The sequence below is a fragment of the Procambarus clarkii genome, chromosome 49 (genome assembly GCF_040958095.1).
Source record: "Procambarus clarkii isolate CNS0578487 chromosome 49, FALCON_Pclarkii_2.0, whole genome shotgun sequence".
Taxonomy (NCBI): domain Eukaryota; kingdom Metazoa; phylum Arthropoda; class Malacostraca; order Decapoda; family Cambaridae; genus Procambarus; species Procambarus clarkii.
This window is the reverse complement of record NC_091198.1, coordinates 35,620,921-35,646,944: the sequence shown is the minus strand read 5'-3', so window position 1 is coordinate 35,646,944 and position 26,024 is coordinate 35,620,921. Positions and strand designations below refer to the sequence as shown.

The 26,024-nt window shown below is 54.7% G+C and overlaps 1 protein-coding gene across 1 annotated transcript in view; it reads right to left on the bottom strand.

Moving 5' to 3' along the window:
* Nucleotides 1-5,489: 5,489 nt before the first annotated feature.
* LOC123753764 (uncharacterized) overlaps nt 5,490-26,024 on the bottom strand; it is a 125,202-nt gene continuing 104,667 nt past the window's right edge. Inside the window, exon 4 of the mRNA XM_069303181.1 lies at nt 5,490-8,230. Within this exon, the coding sequence (XP_069159282.1) occupies nt 8,064-8,230 (167 nt within the window). The 3' untranslated portion in view covers nt 5,490-8,063. The remainder of the gene's footprint in view (nt 8,231-26,024) is intronic.

Genomic DNA, 26,024 nt, shown 5'->3' with positions numbered 1-26,024 from the left:
TGGTGTATGTCTCACACAAGGTGACCGTTGGTGTATGTCTCACACAAGGTGACCGTTGGTGTATGTCTCACACAAAGTGACCGTTGGTGTATGTCTCACACAAGGTGACCGTTGGTGTATGTCTCACACAAGGTGACCGTTGGTGTATGTCTCACACAAGGTGACCGTTGGTGTATGTCTCACACAAGGTGAACGTTGGTGTATGTCTCACACATGGCCACCGTTGGTGTATGTCTCACACATGGCCACCGTTGGTGTATGTCTCACACATGGCCACCGTTGGTGTATGTCTCACACATGGCCACCGTTGGTGTATGTCTGACACAAGGTGACCGTTGGTGTATGTCTCACACAAGGTGACCGTTGGTGTATTTCTCACACAAGGCCACCGTTGGTGTATGTCTCACACAAGGTGACCGTTGGTGTATGTCTCACACAAGGTGACCGTTGATGTATGTCTCACACAAGGCCACCGTTGGTGTATGTCTCACACAAGGCCACCGTTGGTGTATGTCTCACACATGGCCACCGTTGGTGTATGTCTCACACAAGGCCACCGTTGGTGTATGTCTCACACAAGGTGACCGTTGGTGTATGTCTCACACAAGGTGACCGTTGGTGTATGTCTCACACAAGGTGACCGTTGGTGTATGTCTCACACAAGGTGACCGTTGGTGTATGTCTCACACAAGGTGACCGTTGGTGTATGTCTCACACAAGGTGACCGTTGGTGTATGTCTCACACAAGGTGACCGTTGGTGTATGTCTCACACATGGCCACCGTTGGTGTATGTCTCACACAAGGCCACCGTTGGTGTATGTCTCACACAAGGCCACCGTTGGTGTATGTCTCACACAAGGCCACCGTTGGTGTATGTCTCACACAAGGCCACCGTTGGTGTATGTCTCACACAAGGTGAACGTTGGTGTATGTCTCACACAAGGTGAACGTTGGTGTATGTCTCACACATGGCCACCGTTGGTGTATGTCTCACACAAGGTGACCGTTGGTGTATGTCTCACACAAGGTGAACGTTGGTGTATGTCTCACACATGGCCACCGTTGGTGTATGTCTCACACATGGCCACCGTTGGTGTATGTCTCACACAAGGCCACCGTTGGTGTATGTCTCACACAAGGCCACCGTTGGTGTATGCCTCACACAAGGTGACCGTTGGTGTATGTCTCACACAAGGTGACCGTTGGTGTATGTCTCACACAAGGTGACCGTTGGTGTATGTCTCACACAAGGTGACCGTTGGTGTATGTCTCACACAAGGTGACCGTTGGTGTATGTCTCACACAAGGTGACCGTTGGTGTATGTCTCACACAAGGTGACCGTTGGTGTATGCCTCACACAAGGCCACCAACGGTGGCCTTGTGTGAGACATACAATGGTGTGTTTGGCTTGGAATTCGGCCGGGGTATAGACTGTGATCCACCTTCTCCAATAGTTGGTCAGACTGTCGGTCGAAAGGAGTTCTGGAAGGTCTGCATTGTGTACCAACCAACAAGCTTGGTCCATTCGTTATTTTGAACACATTTTTTGTAGGTAATCTGGGTGATCTCATGAATTACTTCAAGTAGTTGGGCTGGAGAACGAATCTGGTCAGATTCGTCAGTGAAGCTGACATTGGTCGCTGTAACCTAGTGGGGGCCAGGAAGCCTAGTCTAATCTGTACTAAGGTGGATGTTTGTGTTGTGTCTTGGTAGACTAAGAGGCTGGTGGGTGTTAGTTCGGCCGAGGCCGCTAACATCTGGTTGTTAGGCAACTACAGTTACTTGAACCGTTGGTAATTGAACCTATCGATAGCCTAAGCCTGCTAGTTCCCCATCAAACCTTCGCGAGAATTTCAAGAACCAAGTTTTGGCTACCGCTCGGGAATGATCGTTTGGAATGGCGAAAAACAAGAGGTAGAAACAGTTTAGAAAGACAGCCTTATTCACATCTTAATTCTATGATTAGTAGGTTGTGCATTGTGTATTGTGTGAGTGTGTGTGTGGAGTGTTGTTGTACAGGCAGGGAGAGAATGAGAAGGAGGGGGGTAAGGATGAGGATGTGTGGGATGGGTTTATTTGGACATCATTCTGCTGTAAGCGTCTGTAGAGCTGGTTGGGTCACAGTTCAATTGCCAAGGCCTCAACGGCGCGGACTTGGCGACGAGAGAACTTGTAGCTGACTGAGAGCAAGTCTGGCTGCTGAGCGGCCGGCCGGCTGTGATTGGCTGGCTGGCGCACCAATCCTGAGAGAGGTGGGCGGGGCCAAGGCGCGGACGTCCCTGTAGATGGCGGGAGTTCCTGGGCTTTATGCCGTTGTGTGTTTATGCCTTTATGCTCTAAGTGGGCTCCCATACGAGGAATAGTTGAGAGTTTACAGGGTTAACAACACTGTAAACCAGACATGACAGGGCTGAACTCATCGAAACTTAAAATGTTGAAGAATTTGTTGATCGTTTTGTCCTCGTCGAGGCCACTCGAGAGATAGTGGCCCTCAGGCAAATTCAGGTAAATATGAACACGTTGGACTGGACGGTGTTAGAATAGCTTGAGCTGCTTCAACTCTCTGTGTGTAATTTATATCTCATTAAATTTATTTTAATTTCAAAACAAGAAATACATTTTGAAAGAAATTTATTTCAATATTAAAACATTAGTAGCCAAATATAAACAGATCTAACAGAGAACTGTAGTAAGGTCAGGTTCAGTCTCGTGTCCTGTATACAGCTCTGCTGTATAGTGTAGAATACTTATCTCTGAGAGTATTACATGTAATACAGGCCCAGAGGAATCTTTACCGACCTTCCTTTCTCTCTCATAATTTTATAATTTCATCACGAAATTCATAAACCGTTTTGTCTTTTAAGGCAATCAGAAATCCTTTGATTGTATAATATTTGTTTTGTCTTAAATCCTGTTGATAATATTATGGTTAGAGCACTAGTTCTTGGTCTGGTCTGGGACAGGCAGCCATCTCTGGGACACCCAGCATCTTGCCACAGGGTATCCCAGCCATCTCTGGGACACCCAGCATCTTGCCACAGGGTATCCCAGCCATCTCTGGGACACCCAGCATCTTGCCACAGGGTATCCCAGCCATCTCTGGGACACCCAGCATCTTGCCACAGAGTATCCCAGCCATCTCTGGGACACCCAGCATCTTGCCATAGGGTATCCCAACCATCTCTGGGACACCAAGCATCTTGCCACAGAGTATCCCAGCCATCTCTGGGGCACCCAGCATCTTGCCACAGGGTATCCCAGCCTTCTCTGGGGCACCCAGCATCTTGCCACAGGGTATCCCAGCCATCTCTGTGGCACCAAGCATCTTGTCCCAGAGTATCCCAGCCATCTCTGGGACATCTCTACCCAGCATCTTGCCACAGGGTATCCCAGCCATCTTTGGGACACCAGCATCTTGCCACAGGGTATCCCAGCCATCTCTGGGACACCCAGCATCTTGCCACAGGGTATCCCAGCCATCTCTGGGGCACCCAGCATCTTGCCACAGGGTATCCCAGCCATCTCTGGGGCACTCAGCATCTTGTCACAGAGTATCCCAGCCATCTCTGGGCCACCCAGCATCTTGCCACAGAGTATCCCAGCCATCTCTGGGACACCCAGCATCTTGCCACAGAGTATCCCAGCCATCTCTGGGACACCCAGCATCTTGTCCCAGAGTATCCCAGCCATCTCTGGGACACCCACCATCTTGCCACAGAGTATCCCAATGATATATGAAATTTGGAATGCTTTAATGTGACAATTCCAACCAGGCAAACTTCTTCTATTTATACAGAAGGATTCTCTCTCCTCTTCCTTAACTAACACTGACATGACAGACGGAAAAAAAACAGTAACTGAAACGGTTTTGATAGATATTACACTGAAGATTTGTGTTGAAAGTTGCAATGATTTTATCTTGAGGTTATCTTGAGATGATTTCGGGGCTTTTAGTGTCCCTGCGGCCCGGTCCTCGACCAGGCCTCCACCCCCAGGAAGCTGCCCGTGACAGCTGACTAACACCCAGGTACCTATTTTACTGCTAGGTAACAGGAGCATAGGGTGAAAGAAACTCTGCCCATTGTTTCTCGCCGGCGCCTGGGATCGAACCCAGGACCACAGGATCACAAGTCCAGTGTGCTGTCCTCTCAGCCACCGGCCCCAACTGGTGTGTGTGTGTGTGTGTCTCTCTCTCTCTCTCTCTCTCTCTCTCTGTGTCTGTCTCTGTCTAACTGGCTGGCTGGCCGTCTAACTGGCTGGCTGGCCGTCTAACTGGCTGGCTGGCCGTCTAACTGGCTGGCTGTCTAACTGGCTGGCTTGACTGGCTGTCTAACTGGATGACAGGCTGTCTTGCCGGCTGCAGCTTGCTCGCTGTGTGTATATCCAATCAAAGACCCCCAATGGCGTATCTTCCTCCAGCTGGGGGAACCAACCCGAGCCCTTCCTACACACGCCAGACATCTGCTCTCCCATATTGAGGCGCACTTGTATCCCCCCCCCACACCCCCATAACCCAATCACTTCACATGCCCTACGAAGCGCCCATAGCACCGCTCAACCAGGCCGACATGCGTTACACTAACAAAGCTATTCAACTATCACCAATTTTAACGTGAATTGCGTAATTTCATATTAATATTTAAACAATGATTGATATATGAATATTATAAAATTTTCTGTTAAACAGACACTCGAAGTTTTTCCAGGTCAGCAATGGTGACTTTTTCCCAGTTTAAATGTTTTAAGGTTGGGTACTGTTCTCACTGTCAGCAGCAACAGTTCGACAGTGAGGTATAGTGACGGTGTCTATGACAGGAAAATGTCAGGAAAGGTTGTCACAATCACTGAGTCTTATACCCTCAGATGTAACTAGTTAGGTCATCTTCAATGATTTTTTTCTAAATATGACTTTCCTCTCTAGTCACTTAAAGAAAAGTCAAAGTAATATTAAACTTTGCATAGACAGTATCGATCATCATATGCAAATCTTTTGTTAAATTTTAAAAGCCTAAGTTATCTTGCAACGATTTTAAGTTTTTCTTAATTTATTTCTATCAACATTTTTGTATCATCGGAAACTAGGTAATGTTGCACTTGAGTGTTGTATCAACATTGTTTATATATACGGTAAACTAGACAGGTCTCAGGCCAGAGTCCTGAGGACCATTGACAACTATGGTAATGTTGCACTTGAGTGTTGTATCAACATGGTTTATATATACGGTAAACAAGACAGGTCTCAGGCCAGAGTCCTGAGGACCATTGACAACTATGGTAATGTTGCACTTGAGTGTTGTATCAACATGGTTTATATATACGGTAAACAAGACAGGTCTCAGGCCAGAGTCCTGAGGACCATTGGCAACGTTTACCACTCGGATTTGTCTTACTGTTTCTGTTGAAAAAGTCATATCATATACCACTAGCAAGTTACAAACAATAATACAATAGACTTCAGAGAATGAGTGAAAATAAGTGTTAATATTGTTTAAACTTATATGTTACTTTATTTCCGATAATGCATGTATTTACTTTAATACTTGCAGTACTGAACTATTAAAACCGTAGTACAGTACTACTTACAGTATCAAAGGAGGTGTACAGTTTAGTTCAATTATTATGCACCCCATACCCATCTTGTGGGCGGTAGTGGAAAGGGTTACAGAGGCACATAATGGGCTCAGGGACTGAACCCCACAATTCATTTAGCTAAGCAAGTTACAATCTTGATGAGCTAGTTACAAAATTCAGTATAAGTCGTCACATCAACAATGGGTTCGAGATCGACCACAAGTAAAGTTTCTAAATTAAGCAACTGACATATGTGGAGAGCTAGTGTCACAATTGATATGTTTGTCCTGCACACCGCCCCCCATCCAGTGGGCAGCGGTGGATAGGTTACAATCACTCTTAGTTACTACCTACAGTTTGCAAACTGGGGATATTTGGCCAAAATCTCTGGCAGCAGATCATTTTGAATGAAACATTTACTCATCTTTAGAACATTTTTATAGAATTGTCTCTGAATTCACGTATCTTTTCGCATTCCATCACATAGTGACGGAGGGTGTGCGAATAATTTTGTTAACACAGTTTACATTTGGTCAGGTCTACATCAGCAGATAATGAGAATTCCTAGAGATACTTATAATCGAGTCTAAACCGAGCAGTAGTAACATCTAGAAGTCTGCTGATTTTATTGGATGAACCATAGATGTGTGGCTCCTCTTGCATGATAGTATGATGATAGATGGAATTACTGGTGTCGATTTCACTTTGCTTCAGATCTACAAGATTTTGTTGAAGTTCTTGGTGTACTATTGCTCTCAGACTTCTCATTGACAATCCAAGGTTATACTCAATTTCTCCTTTAAAGGCAGATTCTTGGTAGTTTCTTTACTAAAGAAATTGTACATTTAAGTGAGCAGAAGGACACTTACTGTATTAAACTACTTGAACAGTATACTGCATACTATATTAAAGTACTTGTACAGTACGCTACTTACTGTAATAAAGAAAGTTCCTAAAAAGGCTAGCTACTGTAGTAGAACAAGTTTACAATCGGATACTGATAATATTAAAGTGCACATACAATAAACTGCTTAATGCATTATAGTAAGTTACAGTCGGCAACTTACTGTATTTAGTTGTACATTAAGCAACTTACAATAACACAGGTGTATATATGCTCCTGCTTGATCTTGAGGATAATAAGGATAAGACAGACTAAAAGTGAGACAGAAATTCTCAATGCCTAAAATTCCTAAAATGTCAAAATAACTAAAATCCCTTAAAAAATAAACAGCTAAAACTAATAATATTGATCCAATAAACAATAGTAAAGAAAATCATATCGATACAAAGTGTCGAAAATGCTAATATATAAATTACATGCCAAAAATTATTCATAAAATCAGTATATCAAAATCAGTTATTCATGCAATATGCATTTCTAAACGTATTAATAAAATCTGCATACAAATGCTTATTTATACCTCCAGCATACTAAAATACATTAATACAATGCATACAAAAACTCAATCATACCATCAGCATACCAAAACTCATTCATACCACCAGCATACCAAAACTCATTCATACCTCCAGCATACCAAAACTCATTCATACCTCCAGCATACCAAAACTCATTCATACTACTAACATTCTAATACTAATTCATACCACCAGCATACTAAAACTCACTCATACCACCAGCATACCAAAACTCATTCATACCTCCAGCATACCAAAACTCATTCATACCACCAGCATAACAAAACTCATTCATACCACCACCATACCAAAACTCATTCATACCACCAGCATACCAAAACTCATTCATACCTCCAGCATACCAAAACTCATTCATACCACCAGCATACCAAAACTCATTCATACTACTAACATTCTAATATTAATTCATACCACCACCATACCAAAACTCATTCATACCACAGCATTCCAAAACTCATTCATACCACCACCATACCAAAACTCATTCATACCACCAGCATACCAAAACTCATTCATACCTCCAGCATACCAAAACTCATTCATACCTCCAGCATACCAAAATTCTCAGCAACAACCAGCTCCTCGTAGATGTGTCCTTGTACATTATTGGTCTCGTGAGGCTGGTCTCAACAACCAGCTCCTCGTAGATGTGTCCTTGTACATTATTGGTCTCGTGAGGCAGGTCTCAACAACCAGCTCCTCGTAGATGTGTCCTTGTACATTATTGGTCTCGTGAGGCTGGTCTCAACAACCAGCTCCTCGTAGATGTGTCCTTGTACATTATTGGTCTCGTGAGGCTGGTCTCAACAACCAGCTCCTCGTAGATGTGTCCTTGTACATTATTGGTCTAGTGAGGCTGGTCTCGACAACCAGCTCCTCGTAGATGTGTCCTTGTACATTATTGGTCTCGTGAGGCTGGTCTCAACAACCAGCTCCTCGTAGATGTGTCCTTGTACATTATTGGTCTCGTGAGGCAGGTCTCAACAACCAGCTCCTCGTAGATGTGTCCTTGTACATTATTGGTCTCGTGAGGCTGGTCTCAACAATCTACCATATATAAAATGTATTAAAATTGTTAAGCGACGCACTGAGCTCTCGGAGGTACTTATTGTTCTCCTCACTGTACCGGAACATAGTCGCAAGGTCAATCTCAAGGTCATCACCAGTGACGCCCCTCCGGTGAAGTCCTCGCAGGAGTCTCTCCCCACCCACACCTGCAGATGAGAGGGAACATTGAAGCCCACACCTGGCAACTCTCCCCACCCACACCTGTAGATGAGAGGGAACATTGAAGCTCACACCTGGCAACTCTCCCTACCCACACCTGCAGATGAGAGGGAACATTGAAGCTCACACCTGGCAACTCTCCACACCCACACCTGTAGATGAGAGGGAACATTGCAGCTCACACCTGGCAACTCTCCACACCCACACCTGAAGATGAGAGGGAAGATTGAAGCTCACACCTGGCTACTCTCCCCACCTAAACCTGCAGATGAGAGGGAACATTGAAGCTCACACCAGGCAACTCTCCACACCCACACCTGTAGATAAGAGGGAACATTGCAGCTCACACCTGGCAACTCTCCACACCCACACCTGCAGATGAGAGGGAAGATTGAAGCTCACACCTGGCTACTCTTCCCACCTACACCTGCAGATGAGAGGGAACTTTGAAGCCCACACCTGGCAACTCTCCCCACCTACACCTGCAGATGAAAGGGAATACTGAAGCCCACACCTGGCTACTCCTCACACCCATCTCTTAAGGAGGAGGAGGAGGATGGTAGAGTTGCAGAGGAGGAGGAAGGTAGTGGTGTAAAGGAGGAGGGTAGTGGTGCAGAGGAGGAGGAGGATGGTAGTGGTGCAGAGGAGGAGGAGGGTAGTGGTGTAGAGGACGAGGAGGGTAGTGGTGCAGAGGAGGAGGAGGGTAGTGGTGCAGAGGAGAAGGAGGGTAGTGGTGCAAAGGAGGAGGAGGGTAGTGGTTCAGAGGAGGATGAGGGGTAGTGGTACAGAGGAGGAGGAGGAGGGTAGTGTTGCAGAGGAGGAGGAGGGTCGTGGTGCAGAGGACGAGGGTAGTGGTGCAGAGGAGGAGGAGGATAGTGATGCAGAGGAGGAGGGTAGTGGTGCAGAAGAGGAGGAGGGTAGTGGTGCAGAGGAGAAGGAGGAGGAGGGTAGTGGTGCAGAAGAGGAGGGTAGTGGTGCTGAGGAGGAGGAGGAGGGTAATGGTGCAGAGGAGGAGGAGGGTTAGTGGAGCAGAGGAGGAGGAGGGTAGTGGTGCAGAGGAGGAGGAGGGTAGTGGTGCATAGGAGGAGGAGGGTAGTGGTGCAGAGGAGGAGGGTAGTGGTACAGAAGAGGAGGAGGGTAGTGGTGCAGAGGAGGAGGAGGGTAGTGGTGCAGAGGAGGAGGAGGAGGGTAGTAGTGCAGAGGAGGAGGAGGAGGGTAGTGGTGCAGAGGCGGAGGAGGGTAGTGGTAGAGAGGAAAAGGGTAGTGGTGCAGAGGAGGAGGAGGGTATTGGTGCAGAGGAGGAGGAGGGTAGTGGTGCAGAGAAGGAGGGTAGTGGTGCAGAGGAGGGGGAGAGTAGTGGTGCAGAGTAAGAGGAGGGTAGTAGTGCAGAGGAGGAGGGTAGTGGTGCAGAAGAGGAGGAGGGTTGTGGTACAGAGGAGGGGAGGGTAGTGGTGCAGAGTAAGAGGAGGGTAGTGGTGCAGAGGAGGAGGGTAGTGGTGCAGAGGAGGAGGTGGGTAGTGGTGCAGAAGAGGAGGAGGGTAGTGGTACAGAGGAGGGGGAGGGTAGTGGTGCAGAGTAGGAGGAGGGTAGTGGTGCAGAGGAAGAGGAGGGTTGTGGTGCATAGGAGGAGAAGGGTAGTGGTGCCGAGGAGGAGGAGGGTAGTGGTGCAGAGGAGGAGGAGGGTAGTGGTGTAGAGGAGGGGGAGGGTAGTGGTGCAGAATAGGAGGAGGGTAGTGGTGCAGAGGAGGAGGAGGGTAGTGGTGCAGAGGAGGAGAAGGGTAGTGGTGCAGAGGAGGAGGAGGGTAGTGGAGCAGAGGAGGAGGAGGGGAGTGGTGCAGAGGAAGAAGGTAGTAGTGCAGAGGAGGAGGGTAGTTGTGCAGAGGAGGAGGAGGGTAGTGGTGCAGAGGAGGAGAAGGGTACTGGTGCAGAGGAGGAGGGGGGGAGTGGTGCAGAGGAGGAGGGGAGTTGTGCAGAGGAGGGGGAGGGTAGTCGTGCAGAGTAGGAGGAGGGTAGTGGTGCAGAGGAAGAGGAGGGTAGTGATGCAGAGAAAGACGAGGGTAGTGGTGCAGAGAAGGAGGAGGGTAGTGGTGCAGAGGAGGAGGAGGGTAGGGGAGCAGAGCAGGAGGAGTAAAGTGGTGCAGAGGAAGAAGAGGGCAGTGGTGCAGCGGAGGAGGAGGGTAGTGGTGCAGAGGAGGAGGAGGGTAGTGGTGAAGAGAAGGAGGAGGGTAGTGGTGCAGAGGAGGAGAAGGGTAGTGGAGCAGAGCAGGAGTGTAGTAGTGCAGAGGAAGAGGAGGGCTGTGGTGCAGAGGAGGAGGAGGGTAGTGGTGCAGAGGAGGAGGAGGAGGAGGAGGGTAGTGGTGCAGAAGAGGAGGAGGGTAGTGGTGCAGAGGAGGAGGAGGAGGAGGAGGGTAGTGGTGCAGAGGAGGAGGGTAGTGGTGCTGAGGAGGAGGAGGAGGGTAATGGTGCAGAGGAGGAGGAGGGTAGTGGAGCAGAGGAGGAGGAGGAGGGTAGTGGTGCAGAGGAGGAGGAGGGTAGTGGTGCAGAGGAGGAGGAGGGTAGTGGTGCAGAGGAGGAGGAGGGTAGTGGTGCATAGGAGGAGGAGGGTAGTGGTGCAGAGGAGGAGGGTAGTGGAACAGAAGAGGAGGAGGGTAGTGGTGCAGAGGAGGAGGAGGGTAGTGGTGCAGAGGAGGAGGAGGAGGGTAGTGGTGCAGAGGCGGAGGAGGGTAGTGGTAGAGAGGAAAAGGGTAGTGGTGCAGAGGAGGAGGAGGAGGAGGAGGAGGAGGGTAGTGGTGCAGAGTAGGAGGAGGGTAGTGGTGCAGAAGAAGAGGAGGATAGTGATGCAGAGAAAGACGAGGGTAGTGGTGCAGAGAAGGAGGAGGGTAGTGGTGCAGAGGAGGAGAAGGGTAGTGCTGCAGAGGAGGAGGGTAGTGGTGCAGAGGAAGAGGAGGGCAGTGGTGCAGAGGAGGAGGAGGGTAGTGGTGCAGAGGAGGAGGAGGATTGTGATGCAGAGGAGGAGGGTAGTGGTGCAGAAGAGGAGGAGGGTAGTGGTGCAGAGGAGGAGGAGGGTAGTGGTGCAGAAGAGGAGGGTAGTGGTGCAAAGGAGGAGGGTAGTGGTGCTGAGGAGGAGGAGGAGGGTAATGGTGCAGAGGAGGAGGAGGGTAGTGGAGCAGAGGAGGAGGAGGAGGGTAGTGGTGCAGAGGAGGAGGGGGGGTAGTGGTGCAGAGGAGGAGGAGGGTAGTGGTGCATAGGAGGAGGAGGGTAGTGGTGCAGAGGAGGATGGTAGTGGTACAGAAGAGGAGGAGGGTAGTGGTGCAGAGGAGAAGGAGGGTAGTGGTGCAGAGGAGGAGGAGGGTAGTGGTTCAGAGGAGGATGAGGGGTAGTGGTACAGAGGAGGAGGAGGAGGGTAGTGTTGCAGAGGAGGAGGAGGGTAGTGGTGCAGAGGACGAGGGTAGTGGTGCAGAGGAGGAGGAGGATAGTGATGCAGAGGAGGAGGGTAGTGGTGCAGAAGAGGAGGAGGGTAGTGGTGCAGAGGAGAAGGAGGAGGAGGGTAGTGGTGCAGAAGAGGAGGGTAGTGGTGCTGAGGAGGAGGAGGAGGGTAATGGTGCAGAGGAGGAGGAGGGTTAGTGGAGCAGAGGAGGAGGAGGGTAGTGGTGCAGAGGAGGGGGAGGGAAGTGGTGCATAGGAGGAGGAGGGTAGTGGTGCAGAGGAGGAGGGTAGTGGTACAGAAGAGGAGGAGGGTAGTGGTGCAGAGGAGGAGGAGGGTAGTGGTGCAGAGGAGGAGGAGGAGGGTAGTAGTGCAGAGGAGGAGGAGGAGGGTAGTGGTGCAGAGGCGGAGGAGGGTAGTGGTAGAGAGGAAAAGGGTAGTGGTGCAGAGGAGGAGGAGGGTATTGGTGCAGAGGAGGAGGAGGGTAGTGGTGCAGAGAAGGAGGGTAGTGGTGCAGAGGAGGGGGAGAGTAGTGGTGCAGAGTAAGAGGAGGGTAGTAGTGCAGAGGAGGAGGGTAGTGGTGCAGAAGAGGAGGAGGGTTGTGGTACAGAGGAGGGGAGGGTAGTGGTGCAGAGTAAGAGGAGGGTAGTGGTGCAGAGGAGGAGGGTAGTGGTGCAGAGGAGGAGGTGGGTAGTGGTGCAGAAGAGGAGGAGGGTAGTGGTACAGAGGAGGGGGAGGGTAGTGGTGCAGAGTAGGAGGAGGGTAGTGGTGCAGAGGAAGAGGAGGGTAGTGGTGCATAGGAGGAGAAGGGTAGTGGTGCCGAGGAGGAGGAGGGTAGTGGTGCAGAGGAGGAGGAGGGTAGTGGTGTAGAGGAGGGGGAGGGTAGTGGTGCAGAATAGGAGGAGGGTAGTGGTGCAGAGGAGGAGGAGGGTAGTGGTGCAGAGGAGGAGAAGGGTAGTGGTGCAGAGGAGGAGGAGGGTAGTGGAGCAGAGGAGGAGGAGGGGAGTGGTGCAGAGGAAGAAGGTAGTAGTGCAGAGGAGGAGGGTAGTTGTGCAGAGGAGGAGGAGGGTAGTGGTGCAGAGGAGGAGAAGGGTACTGGTGCAGAGGAAGAGGAGGGTAGTGATGCAGAGAAAGACGAGGGTAGTGGTGCAGAGAAGGAGGAGGGTAGTGGTGCAGAGGAGGAGGAGGGTAGGGGAGCAGAGCAGGAGGAGTAAAGTGGTGCAGAGGAAGAAGAGGGCAGTGGTGCAGCGGAGGAGGAGGGTAGTGGTGCAGAGGAGGAGGAGGGTAGTGGTGAAGAGAAGGAGGAGGGTAGTGGTGCAGAGGAGGAGAAGGGTAGTGGAGCAGAGCAGGAGTGTAGTAGTGCAGAGGAAGAGGAGGGCTGTGGTGCAGAGGAGGAGGAGGGTAGTGGTGCAGAGGAGGAGGAGGAGGAGGAGGGTAGTGGTGCAGAAGAGGAGGAGGGTAGTGGTGCAGAGGAGGAGGAGGAGGAGGAGGGTAGTGGTGCAGAGGAGGAGGGTAGTGGTGCTGAGGAGGAGGAGGAGGGTAATGGTGCAGAGGAGGAGGAGGGTAGTGGAGCAGAGGAGGAGGAGGAGGGTAGTGGTGCAGAGGAGGAGGAGGGTAGTGGTGCAGAGGAGGAGGAGGGTAGTGGTGCAGAGGAGGAGGAGGGTAGTGGTGCATAGGAGGAGGAGGGTAGTGGTGCAGAGGAGGAGGGTAGTGGAACAGAAGAGGAGGAGGGTAGTGGTGCAGAGGAGGAGGAGGGTAGTGGTGCAGAGGAGGAGGAGGAGGGTAGTGGTGCAGAGGCGGAGGAGGGTAGTGGTAGAGAGGAAAAGGGTAGTGGTGCAGAGGAGGAGGAGGAGGAGGAGGAGGAGGGTAGTGGTGCAGAGTAGGAGGAGGGTAGTGGTGCAGAAGAAGAGGAGGATAGTGATGCAGAGAAAGACGAGGGTAGTGGTGCAGAGAAGGAGGAGGGTAGTGGTGCAGAGGAGGAGAAGGGTAGTGCTGCAGAGGAGGAGGGTAGTGGTGCAGAGGAAGAGGAGGGCAGTGGTGCAGAGGAGGAGGAGGGTAGTGGTGCAGAGGAGGAGGAGGATTGTGATGCAGAGGAGGAGGGTAGTGGTGCAGAAGAGGAGGAGGGTAGTGGTGCAGAGGAGGAGGAGGGTAGTGGTGCAGAAGAGGAGGGTAGTGGTGCAAAGGAGGAGGGTAGTGGTGCTGAGGAGGAGGAGGAGGGTAATGGTGCAGAGGAGGAGGAGGGTAGTGGAGCAGAGGAGGAGGAGGAGGGTAGTGGTGCAGAGGAGGAGGGGGGGTAGTGGTGCAGAGGAGGAGGAGGGTAGTGGTGCATAGGAGGAGGAGGGTAGTGGTGCAGAGGAGGATGGTAGTGGTACAGAAGAGGAGGAGGGTAGTGGTGCAGAGGAGGAGGAGGGTAGTGGTGCAGAGGAGGAGGAGGAGGGTAGTGGTGCAGAGGCGGAGGAGGGTAGTGGTAGAGAAGAAAAGGGTAGTGGTGCAGAGGAGGAGGAGGAGGAGGAGGGTATTGGTGCAGAGGAGGAGGAGGAGGGTAGTCGTGCAGAGCAGGGGGAGGGTAGTGGTGCAGAGCAGGGGGAGGGTAGTGGTAGAGAGGAAGAAGGTAGTGGTGCAGAGGAGGAGGAGGGTAGTGGCGCACAGGAGGAGGGTAGTGGTGCAGAGGAGGAGGAGGAGGGTAGTGATGCAGAGGAAGAGGAGGGTAATGGTGCAGAGGAGGAGGAGGGCAGTGGTGCAGAGAAAGAGGGTAGTGGTGCTGAGGAGGAGGAGGGTAGTGGTGCAGAGGAGGAGGAGGGTAATGGTGCAGAGGAGGAGGAGGAAGTGGTGCAGAGGAGGAGGAGGGTAGTGGTGCTGAGGAGGATGAGGGTAGTGGTGCAGAGGAGGAAAAGGGTAGTGGTGCAGAGGAGGAGGGTAGTGGTGCAGAGGAGGAGGAGGGAAGTGGTGCAGAGGAGGAGGTGGGTAGTGGTGCAGAGGAGGAGCAGGGAAGTGGTGCAGAGGAGGAGGAGGGTAGCGGTGCAGAGGAGGAGGAGGAGGAGGGTATTGGTGCAGAGGAGGAGGAGGGTAGTGGTGCAGAGAAGGAGGGTAGTGGTGCAGAGGAGGGGGAGAGTAGTGGTGCAGAGTAAGAGGAGGGTAGTAGTGCAGAGGAAGAGGGTAGTGGTGCAGAAGAAGAGGAGGGTTGTGGTACAGAGGAGGGGGAGGGTAGTGGTGCAGAGTAGGAGGAGGGTAGTGGTACAGATGAGGAGGAGGGTAGTGGTGCAGAGGAGGAGGTGGGTAGTGGTGCAGAGGAGGAGGAGGGTAGTGGTACAGAGGAGGGGGAGGGTAGTGGTGCAGAGTAGGAGGAGGGTAGTGGTGCAGAGGAAGAGGAGGGTAGTGGTGCGTAGGAGGAGAAGGGTAGTGGTGCAGAGGAGGACGAGGGTAGTGGTGCAGAGGAGGAGGAGGGTAGTGGTGCAGAGGAGGAGAAGGGTAGTGGTGCAGAGTAGGAGGAGGGTAGTGGTGCAGAGGAGGAGGAGGAGGGTAGTGGTGCAGAGGAAGAAGGTAGTAGTGCAGAGGAGGAGGGTAGTGGTGCAGAGGAGGAGGAGGGTAGTGGTGCAGAGGAGGAGGAGGGTAGTGGTGCAGAGGAGAAGGGTACTGGTGTAGAGGAGGAGGAGGGGAGTGGTGCAGAGGAGGAGGGTAGTTGTGCAGAGGAGAGGGAGGGTAGTCGTGCAGAGTAGGAGGAGGGTAGTGGTGCAGAGGAAGAGGAGGGTAGAGGAGCAGAGCAGGAGGAGTGTAGTGGTGCAGAGGAAGAAGAGGGCAGTGGTGCAGAGGAGGAGGAGGGTAGTGGTGCAGAGGAGGAGGAGGGTAGCGGTGCAGAGTAGGAGGAGGGTAGTGGTGCAGAAGAAGAGGAGGGTAGTGATGCAGAGAAAGAGGAGGGTAGTGGTGCAGAGAAGGAGGAGGGTAGTGGTGCAGTGGAGGAGAAGGGTTGTGGAGCAGAGCAGGAGTGTAGTGGTGCAGAGGAACAGGAGGGCAGTGGTGCAGAGGAGGAGAAGGGTAGTGGTGCAGAGGAGGAGGAGGAAAGTGATGCAGAGGAGGAGGGTAGTGGTGCAGAAGAGAAGGAGGGTAGTGGTGCAGAGGAGGAGGAGGAGGAGGAGGGTAGTGGTGCAGAAGAGGAGGGTAGTGGTGCAGAGAAGGAGGGTAGTGGTGCTGAGGAGGAGGAGGAGGAGGGTAATGGTGCAGAGGAGGAGGAGGGTAGTGGAGCAGAGGAGGAGGAGGAGGGTAGTGGTGCAGAGGAGGAGGAGGGTAGTGGTGCAGAGGAGGAGGAGGGTAGTGGTGCATAGGAGGAGGAGGGTAGTGGTGCAGAGGAGGAGGGTAGTGGTACAGAAGAGGAGGAGGGTAGGGGTGCAGAGGAGGAGGAGGGTAGTGGTGCAGAGGAGAAGGAGGAGGGTAGTGGTGCAGAGGAGGAAAAGGGTAGTGGTGCAGAGGAGGAGGAGGGTAATGGTGCAGAAGAGGAGGAGGAGGGTAGTGGTGCAGAGGAGGAGGAGGAGGGTAGTGGTGCAGAGGAAGGAGGAGGAGGAGGGTAGTGGTGCAGAGCAGGGGGAGGGTAGTGGTAGAGAGGAAGAAGGTAGTGGTGCAGAGGAGGAGGAGGGCAGTGGTGCAGAGGAAGAGGGTAGTGGTGCTGAGGAGGAGGAGGGTAGTGGTGCAGAGGAGGAGGAGGGTAATGGTGCAGAGGAGGAGGAGGAAGTGGTGCAGAGGAGGAGGAGGGTAGTGGTGCTGAGGAGGATGAGGGTAGTGGTGCAGAGGAGGAAAAGGGTAGTGGTGCAGAGGAGGAGGAGGGTAATGGTGCAGAAGAGGAGGAGGAAGTGGTGCAGAGGAGGAGGAGGGTAGTGGTGCAAAGGAGGAGGAGGGTAGTGGAGCAGAGCAGGAGGAGTGTAGTGGTGCAGAGGAAGAAGAGGGCAGTGGTGCAGAGGAGGAGGAGGGTAGTGGTGCTGAGCAGGAGGAGGGCAGTGGTTCAGAGGAGGAGGGTAGTGGTGCAGAGGAGGGGGAGGGTAGTGGTGTAGAGGAGGAGGAGGGTAGTGGTGTAGACGAGGAGGAGGGTAGTGGTGCAGAGGAGGAGGAGGGTAGTGGTGCAGAGGAGGTGGTGGGTAGTGGTGCAGAGGAGGTGGAGGGTAGTGATGCAGAGTAGGAGGAGGGTAGTGGTGCAGAGGAGGAGGAGGGTATTGGTGCAGAGGAGAAGGGTAGTGGTGCAGAGGAGGAGGAGGGTAGTGGTGCAGAGGAGGAGGAGGGTAGTGGTGCATAGGAGGAGAAGGGTAGTGGTGTAGAGGAGGAGGAGGGTAGTGGTGCAGAGGAGGAGGAGGGTAGTGGTGCAGAGGAGGTGGAGGGTAGTGATGCAGAGTAGGAGGAGGGTAGTGGTGCAGAGGAGGAGGAGGGTATTGGTGCAGAGGAGAAGGGTAGTGGTGCAGAGGAGGAGGAGGGTAGTGGTGCAGAGGAGGAGGAGGGTAGTGGTGCAGAGGAAGAAGGTAGTGTGCAGAGGAGGAGGGTAGTGATGCAGAGGAGGAGGAGGGTAGTGGTGCAGAGCAGGAGAAGGGTAGTGGTGCAGAGGAGTGGTGCAGAGGAGGAGGGTAGTTGTGCAGAGGAGGGGGGGGGGTAGTCGTGCAGAGTAGGAGGAGGGTAGTGGTGCTGAGGAGGATGAGGGTAGTGGTGCAGAGGAGGAAAAGGGTAGTGGTGCAGAGGAGGAGGGTAGTGGTGCAGAGGAGGAGGAGGGAAGTGGTGCAGAGGAGGAGGAGGGTAGCGGAGCAGAGGAGGAGGAGGAGGAGGGTATTGGTGCAGAGGAGGAGGAGGGTAGTGGTGCAGAGGAGGAGCAGGGTAGTGGTGCAGAGTAGGAGGAGGGTAGTGGTGCAGAGGAGGAGAGGGTAGTGGTGCAGAGGAGAAGGTAGTAGTGCAGAGGAGGAGGGTAGTGGTGCAGAGGAGGAGGAGGGTAGTGGTGCAGAGGAGAAGGGTACTGGTGTAGAGGAGGAGGAGGGGAGTGGTGCAGAGGAGGAGGGTAGTTTTGCAGAGGAGGAGGAGGGTAGTGGTGCAGAGTAGTGAGGAGGGTAGTGGTGCAGAAGAAGAGGAGGGTAGTGATGCAGAGAAAGAGGAGGGTAGTGGTGGCAGAGAAGGAGGAGGGTAGTGGTGCAGAGGAGGAGAAAGGGTAGTGGAGCAGAGGAGGAGGAGGAGGGTTGTGGTGCAGAGGAGGAGGAGGGTAGTGGTGCAGAGGAGGGAGGAGGGTAGTGGTGCAGAGGAGGAGGAGGAAAAGTGATGCAGAGGAGGAGGGGTAGTGGTGCAGAAGAGGAGGAGGGTAGTGGTGCAGAGGAGGAGGAGGAGGAGGAGGGTAGTGGTGCAGAAGAGGAGGTAGTGGTGCAGAGAAGGAGGGTAGTGGTGCTGAGGAGGAGGAGGAGGAGGGTAATGGTGCAGAGGAGGAGGAGGGTAGTGGAGGCAAGAGGAGGAGGAGGGGTTGTGGTGCAGAGGAGGAGGAGGGTAGTGGTGCAAGAGGAGGAGGAGGGGTAGTGGTGCATAGGAGGAGGAGGGTAGTGGTGCAGAAGAGGAGGGTAGTGGTACAGAAAGGAGGAGGGTAGGGTGCAGAGGAGGAGGAGGGTAGTGGTGCAGAGGAGGAAGGAGGAGGGTAGTGGTGCAGAGGCGGAGGAGGGTAGTGTAGAGAGGAAAAGGGCAGTGGTGCAGAGGAGGAGGAGGAGGAGGAGGGGTATTGGTGCAGAGGAGGAGGAGGAGGGTAGTGGTGCAGAGGAGGAGGAGGAGGAGGGTAGTGGTGCAGAGCAGGGGGAGGGTAGTGGTAGAGAGGAAGAAGGTAGTGGTGCAGAGGAGGAGGAGGGCAGTGGTGCAGAGGAGGAGGGTAGTGGTGCTGAGGAGGAGGAGGGTAGTGGTGCAGAAGGAGGAGGAGGGTAATGGTGCAGAGGAGGAGGAGGAAGTGGTGCAGAGGAGGAGGAGGGTAGTGGTGCTGAGGAGGATGAGGGTAGTGGTGCAGAGGAGGAAAAGGGTAGTGGTGCAGAGGAGGAGGAGGGTAATGGTGCAGGAGGAGGAGGAGGAAGTGGTGCAGAGGAGGAGGAGGGTAGTGTGCAAAGGAGGAGGAGGGTAGTGGAGCAGAGCAGGAGGAGTGTAGTGGTGCAGAGGAAGAAGAGGGCAGTGGTGCAGAGGAGGAGGAGGGTAGTGGTGCTGAGCAGGAGGAGGGCAGTGGGTTCAGAGGAGCAGGGTAGTGGTGCAGAGGAGGGGGAGGGTAGTGGTGTAGAGGGAGGAGGAGGGTAGTGGTGTAGACGAGGAGGAGGGTAGTGGTGCAGAGGAGGAGGAGGGTAGTGGTGCAGAGGAGGTGGTGGGTAGTGGTGCAGAGGAGGTGGAGGGTAGTGATGCAGAGTAGGAGGAGGGTAGTGGTGCAGAGGAGGAGGAGGGTATTGGTGCAGAGGAGAAGGGTAGTGGTGCAGAGGAGGAGGAGGGTAGTGGTGCAGAGGAGGAGGAGGGTAGTGGTGCATAGGAGGAGAAGGGTAGTGCTGTAGAGGGAGGAGGAGGGTAGTGGTGCAGAGGAGGAGGAGGGTAGTGGTGCAGAGGAGGTGGAGGGTAGTGATGCAGAGTAGGAGAGGGTAGTGGTGCAGAGGAGGAGGAGGGTATTGGTGCAGAGGAGAAGGGTAGTGGTGCAGAGGAGGAGGATGGGTAGTGGTGCAGAGGAGGAGGAGGGTAGTGGTGCAGAGGAAGAAGGTAGTGGTGCAGAGGAGGAGGGTAGTGGTGCAGAGGAGGAGGAGGGTAGTGGTGCAGAGAGGAGAAGGGTACTGGTGTAGAGGAGGAGAGGGGAGTGGTGCAGAGGAGGAGGGTAGTTGTGCAGAGGAGAGGGAGGGTAGTCGTGCAGAGTAGGAGGAGGGTAGTGGTGCAGAGGAAGAGGAGGGTAGTGGAGCAGAGCAGGAGGAGTGTAGTGTGTGCAGAGGAAGAAGAGGGCAGTGGTGCAGAGGAGGAGGAGGGTAGTGGTGCAGAGGAGGAGGAGGGTAGTGGTGCAGAGTAGGAGGAGGGTAGTGGTGCAGAAGAAGAGGTAGGGGTAGTGATGCAGAGAAAGAGGAGGGTAGTGGTGCAGAGAAGGAGGAGGGTAGTGGTGCAGAGGAGGAGAAGGGTAGTGGAGGCAGAGCAGGAGTGTAGTGGTGCAGAGGAAGAGGAGGGCAGTGGTGCAGAGGAGGAGGAGGGTAGTGGTGCAGAGGAGGAGGAGGAAAGTGATGCAGAGGAGGAGGGTAGTGGTGCAGAAGAGGAGGAGGGTAGTGGTGCAGAGGAGGAGGAGGAGGAGGAGGGTAGTGGTGCAGAAGAGGAGGTAGTGGTGCAGAGAAGGAGGGTAGTGGTGCTGAGGAGGAGGAGGAGGAGGGTAATGGTGGCAGAGGAGGAGGAGGGTAGTGGAGCAGAGGAGGAGGAGGAGGGTTGTGGTGCAGAGGAGGAGGAGGGTAGTGGTGCAGAGGAGGAGGAGGGTAGTGGTGCATAGGAGGAGGAGGGTAGTGGTGCAGAAGAGGAGGGTAGTGGTACAGAAGAGGAGGAGGGTAGGGGTGCAGAGGAGGAGGAAGGTAGTGGTGCAGAGGAGGAGGAGGAGGGTAGTGGTGCAGAGGCGGAGGAGGGTAGTGGTAGAGAGGAAAAGGGCAGTGGTGCAGAGGAGGAGGAGGAGGAGGAGGGTATTGGTGCAGAGGAGGAGGAGGAGGGTAGTGGTGCAGAGGAGGAGGAGGAGGAGGGTAGTGGTACAGAGCAGGGGGAGGGTAGTGGTAGAGAGGAAGAAGGTAGTGGTGCAGAGGAGGAGGAGGGCAGTGGTGCAGAGGAGGAGGGTAGTGGTGCTGAGGAGGAGGAGGGTAGTGGTGCAGAGGAGGAGCAGGGTAATGGTGCAGAGGAGGAGGAGGAAGTGGTGCAGAGGAGGAGGAGGGTAGTGGTGCTGAGGAGGATGAGGGTAGTGGTGCAGAGGAGGAAAAGGGTAGTGGTGCAGAGGAGGAGGAGGGTAATGGTGCAGAGGAGGAGGAGGAAGTGGTGCAGAGGAGGAGGAGGGTAGTGGTGCAAAGGAGGAGGAGGGTAGTGGAGCAGAGCAGGAGGAGTGTAGTGGTGCAGAGGACAGAAGAGGGCAGTGGTGCAGAGGAGGAGGAGGGTAGTGGTGCTGAGCAGGAGGAGGGCAGTGGTTCAGAGGAGGAGGGTAGTGGTGCAGAGGAGGGGGAGGGTAGTGGTGTAGAGGAGGAGGAGGGTAGTGGTGTAGACGAGGAGGAGGGTAGTGGTGCAGAGGAGGAGGAGGGTAGTGGTGCAGAGGAGGTGGTGGGTAGTGGTGGCAGAGGAGGTGGAGGGTAGTGATGCAGAGTAGGGAGGAGGGTAGTGGTGCAGAGGAGGAGGAGGGTATTGGTGCAGAGGAGAAGGGTAGTGGTGCAGAGGAGGAGGAGGGTAGTAGGTGCAGAGGAGGAGGAGGGTAGTGGTGCATAGGAGGAGAAGGGTAGTGGTGTAGAGGAGGAGGAGGGTAGTGGTTGCAGAGGAGGAGGAGGGTAGTGGTGCAGAGGAGGTGGAGGGTAGTGATGCAGAGGTAGGAGGAGGGTAGTGGTGCAGAGGAGGAGTGAGGGTATTGGTGCAGAGGAGAAGGGTAGTGGTGCAGAGGAGGAGGAGGGTAGTGGTGCAGAGGACGGAGGAGGGTAGTGGTGCAGAGGAAGAAGGTAGTGGTGCAGAGGAGGAGGGTAGTGGTGCAGAGGAGGAGGAGGGTAGTGGTGCAGAGCAGGAGAAGGGTAGTGGTGCAGAGGAGGAGTAGGGGAGTGGTGCAGAGGAGGAGGGTAGTTGTGCAGAGGAGGGGGGGGGTAGTCGTGCAGAGTAGGAGGAGGGTAGTGGTGCTGAGGAGGATGAGGTTAGTGGTGCAGAATAGGAAAAGGGTAGTGGTGCAGAGGAGGAGGGTAGTGGTGCAGAGGAGGAGGAGGGAAGTGGTGCAGAGGAGGAGGAGGGTAGCGGAGCAGAGGAGGAGGAGGAGGAGAGGGTATTGGTGCAGAGGAGGAGGAGGGTAGTGGTGCAGAGGAGGAGCAGGGTAGTGGTGCAGAGTAGGAGGAGGGTAGTGGTGCAGAGGAGGAGGAGGGTAGTGGTGCAGAGGAAGAAGGTAGTAGTGCAGAGGAGGATGGTAGTGGTGCAGAGGAGGAGGAGGGTAGTGGTGCAGAGGAGAAGGGTACTGGTGTAGAGGAGGAGGAGGGGAGTGGTGCAGAGGAGGAGGGTAGTTGTGCAGAGGAGAGGGAGGGTAGTCGTGCAGAGTAGGAGGAGGGTAGTGGTGCAGAGGAAGAGGAGGGTAGTGGAGCAGAGCAGGAGGAGTGTAGTGGTGCAGAGGAAGAAGAGGGCAGTGGTGCAGAGGAGGAGGAGGGTAGTGGTGCAGAGGAGGAGGAGGGTAGTGGTGCAGAGTAGGAGGAGGGTAGTGGTGCAGAAGAAGAGGAGGGTAGTGATGCAGAGAAAGAGGAGGGTAGTGGTGCAGAGAAGGAGGAGGGTAGTGGTGCAGAGGAGGAGAAGGGTAGTGGAGCAGAGCAGGAGTGTAGTGGTGCAGAGGAAGAGGAGGGCAGTGGTGCAGAGGAGGAGGAGGGTAGTGGTGCAGAGGAGGAGGAGGAAAGTGATGCAGAGGAGGAGGGTAGTGGTGCAGAAGAGGAGGAGGGTAGTGGTGCAGAGGAGGAGGAGGAGGAGGAGGGTAGTGGTGCAGAAGAGGAGGGTAGTGGTGCAGAGAAATAGGGTAGTGGTGCTGAGGAGGAGGAGGAGGAGGGTAATGGTGCAGAGGAGGAGGAGGGTAGTGGAGCAGAGGAGGAGGAGGAGGGTTGTGGTGCAGAGGAGGATGAGGGTAGTGGTGCAGAGGAGGAGGAGGGTAGTGGTGCATAGGAGGAGGAGGGTAGTGGTGCAGAGGAGGAGGGTAGTGGTACAGAAGAGGAGGAGGGTAGGGGTGCAGAGGAGGAGGAGGGTAGTGGTGCAGAGGAGGAGGAGGAGGGTAGTGGTGCAGAGGCGGAGGAGGGTAGTGGTAGAGAGGAAAAGGGCAGTGGTGCAGAGGAGGAGGAGGAGGAGGAGGGTATTGGTGCAGAGGAGGAGGAGGAGGGTAGTGGTGCAGAGGAGGAGGAGGAGGAGGGTAGTGGTGCAGAGCAGGGGGAGGGTAGTGGTAGAGAGGAAGAAGGTAGTGGTGCAGAGGAGGAGGAGGGCAGTGGTGCAGAGGAGGAGGGTAGTGGTGCTGAGGAGGAGGAGGGTAGTGGTGCAGAGGAGGAGGAGGGTAATGGTGCAGAAGAGGAGGAGGAAGTGGTGCAGAGGAGGAGGAGGGTAGTGGTGCTGAGGAGGATGAGGGTAGTGGTGCAGAGGAGGAAAAGGGTAGTGGTGCAGAGGAGGAGGAGGGTAATGGTGCAGAGGAGGAGGAGGAAGTGGTGCAGAGGAGGAGGAGGGTAGTGGTGCAAAGGAGGAGGAGGGTAGTGGAGCAGAGCAGGAGGAGTGTAGTGGTGCAGAGGAAGAAGAGGGCAGTGGTGCAGAGGAGGAGGGTAGCAGTGCTGAGCAGGAGGAGGGCAGTGGTTCAGAGGAGGAGGGTAGTGGTGCAGAAGAGGGGGAGGGTAGTGGTGTAGAGGAGGAGGAGGGTAGTGGTGTAGACGAGGAGGAGGGTAGTGGTGCAAAGGAGGAGGAGGGTAGTGGTGCAGAGGAGGTGGTGGGGAGTGGTGCAGAGGAGGTGGAGGGTAGTGATGCAGAGTAGGAGGAGGGTAGTGGTGCAGAGGAGGAGGAGGGTAGTGGTGCAGAGGAGAAGGAGGGTAGTGGTGCATAGGAGGAGAAGGGTAGTGGTGTAGAGGAGGAGGAGGGTAGTGGTGCAGAGGAGGAGGAGGGTAGTGGTGCAGAGGAGGTGGAGGGTAGTGATGCAGAGTAGGAGGAGGGTAGTGGTGCAGAGGAGGAGGAGGGTATTGGTGCAGAGGAGAAGGGTAGTGGTGCAGAGGAGGAGGAGGGTAGTGGTGCAGAGGAGGAGGAGGGTAGTGGTGCAGAGGAAGAAGGTAGTGGTGCAGAGGAGGAGGGTAGTGGTGCAGAGGAGGAGGAGGGTAGTGGTGCAGAGGAAGAAGGTAGTGGTGCAGAGGAGGAGGGTAGTGGTGCAGAGGAGGAGGAGGGTAGTGGTGCAGAGCAGGAGAAGGGTACTGGTGCAGAGGAGGAGTAGGTGAGTGGTGCAGAGGAGGAGGGTAGTTGTGCAGAGGAGGGGGGGGGTAGTCGTGCAGAGTAGGAGGAGGGTAGTGGTGCTGAGGAGGATGAGGGTAGTGGTGCAGAGGAGGAAAAGGGTAGTGGTGCTGAGGAGGAGGAGGGTAGTGGTGCAGAGGAGGTGGAGGGTAGTGATGCAGAGTAGGAGGAGGGTAGTGGTGCAGAGGAGGAGGAGGGTATTGGTGCAGAGGAGAAGGGTAGTGGTGCAGAGGAGGAGGAGGGTAGTGGTGCAGAGGAAGAAGGCAGTGGTGCAGAGGAGGAGGGTAGTGGTGCAGAGGAGGAGGAGGGTAGTGGTACAGAGGAGGGGGAGGGTAGTGGTGCAGAGTAGGAGGAGGGTAGTGGTGCAGAGGAAGAGGAGGGTAGTGGTACATAGGAGGAGAAGGGTAGTGGTGCAGAGGAGGAGGAGGGTAGTGGTGCAGAGGAGGAGGAGGGTAGTGGTGCAGAGGAGGGGGAGGGTAGTGGTGCAGAGTAGGAGGAGGGTAGTGGTGCAGAGGAGGAGGAGGGTAGTGGTGCTGAGGAGGAGGAGGGTAGTGGAGCAGAGCAGGAGGAGTGTAGTGGTGCAGAGGAAGAAGAGGGCAGTGGTGCCGAGGAGGAGGAGGGTAGTGGTGCAGAGGAGGAGGAGGGTAGTGGTGCAGAGTAGGAGGAGGGTAGTGGTGCAGAGGAAGAGGAGGGCAGTTGTGCAGAGGAGGAGGAGGGTAGTGGTGCAGAGGAGGAGGAGGGTAGTGGTCCAGAGAAGGAGGAGGGTAGTGGTGCAGAGGAGGAGGAGGGTAGTGGTGCAGAGGAGGAGAAAGGTATTGGTGCAGAGCAGGAGGAGGGTAGTGGTGCAGAGGAGGAGGGTAGTGGTGCAGAGGAGGGGGAGGGTAGTGGTGTAGAGGAGGAGGAGGGTAGTGGTGTAGACGAGGAGGAGGGTAGTGGTGCATAGGAGGAGAAGGGTAGTGGTGCAGAGGAGGAGGAGGGTAGTGGTGCAGAGGAGGAGGAGGGTAGTGGTGCAGAGGAAGGGGAGGGTAGTGGTGCAGAGTAGGAGGAGGGTAGTGGTGCAGAGGAGGAGGAGGGTATTGGTGCAGAGGAGAAGGGTAGTGGTGCAGAGGAGGAGGAGGGTAGTGGTGCAGAAGAGGAGGAGGGTAGTGGTGCAGAGGAAGAAGGTAGTGGTGCAGAAGAGGAGGGTAGTGGTGCAGAGGAGGAGGAGGGTAGTGGTGCAGAGGAGGAGAAGGGTACTGGTGCAGAGGAGGACGAGGGGAGAAGTGCAGAGGAGGAGGGTAGTTGTGCAGAGGAGGGGGAGGGTAGTCGTGCAGAGAAGGAGGAGGGTAGTGGTGCAGAGGAAGAGGAGGGTAGTGGAGCAGAGCAGGAGGAGTTTAGTGGTGCAGAGGAAGAAGAGGGCAGTGGTGCAGAGGAGGAGGGTAGTGGTGCAGAGGAGGAGGAGGGTAGTGGTGCAGAGTAGGAGGAGGGTAGTGGTGCATAGAAGGAGGAGGGTAGTGGTGCAGAGGAGGGGGAGGGTAGTGGTGCAGAGTAGGAGGAGGGTAGTGGTGCAGAGGAGGAGGAGGGTATTGGTGCAGAGGAGAAGGGTACTGGTGCAGAGGAGGAGGAGGGTAGTGGTGCAGAGGAGGAGGAGGGTAGTGGTGCAGAGGAAGAAGGTAGTGGTGCAGAGGAGGAGGGTAGTGGTGCAGAGGAGGAGGAGGGTAGTGGTGCAGAGGAGGAGGAGGGTAGTGGTGCAGAGGAGGAGAAGGGTATTGGTGCAGAGGAGGAGGAGGGGAGTGGTGCAGAAAAGGAGGGTAGTTGTGCAGAGGAGGGGGAGGGTAGTCGTGCAGAATTGGAGGAAGGTATTGGTGCAGAGGAAGAGGAGGGTAGTGATGAAGAGAAAGACGAGGGTAGTGGTGCAGAGAAGGAGGAGGGTAGTGGTGCAGAGGAGGAGGAGGGTAGTGGTGCTGAGGAGGATGAGGGTAGTGGTGCAGAGGAGGAAAAGGGTAGTGGTGCAGAGGAGGAGGGTAGTGGTGCAGAGGAGGAGGAGGGAAGTGGTGCAGAGGAGGAGGAGGGTAGCGGAGCAGAGGAGGAGGAGGAGGAGGGTATTGGTGCAGAGGAGGAGGAGGGTAGTGGTGCAGAGGAGGAGCAGGGAAGTAGTGCAGAGGAGGAGGAGGGTAGCGGTGCAGAGGAGGAGGGTATTGGTACAGAGGAGGAGGAGG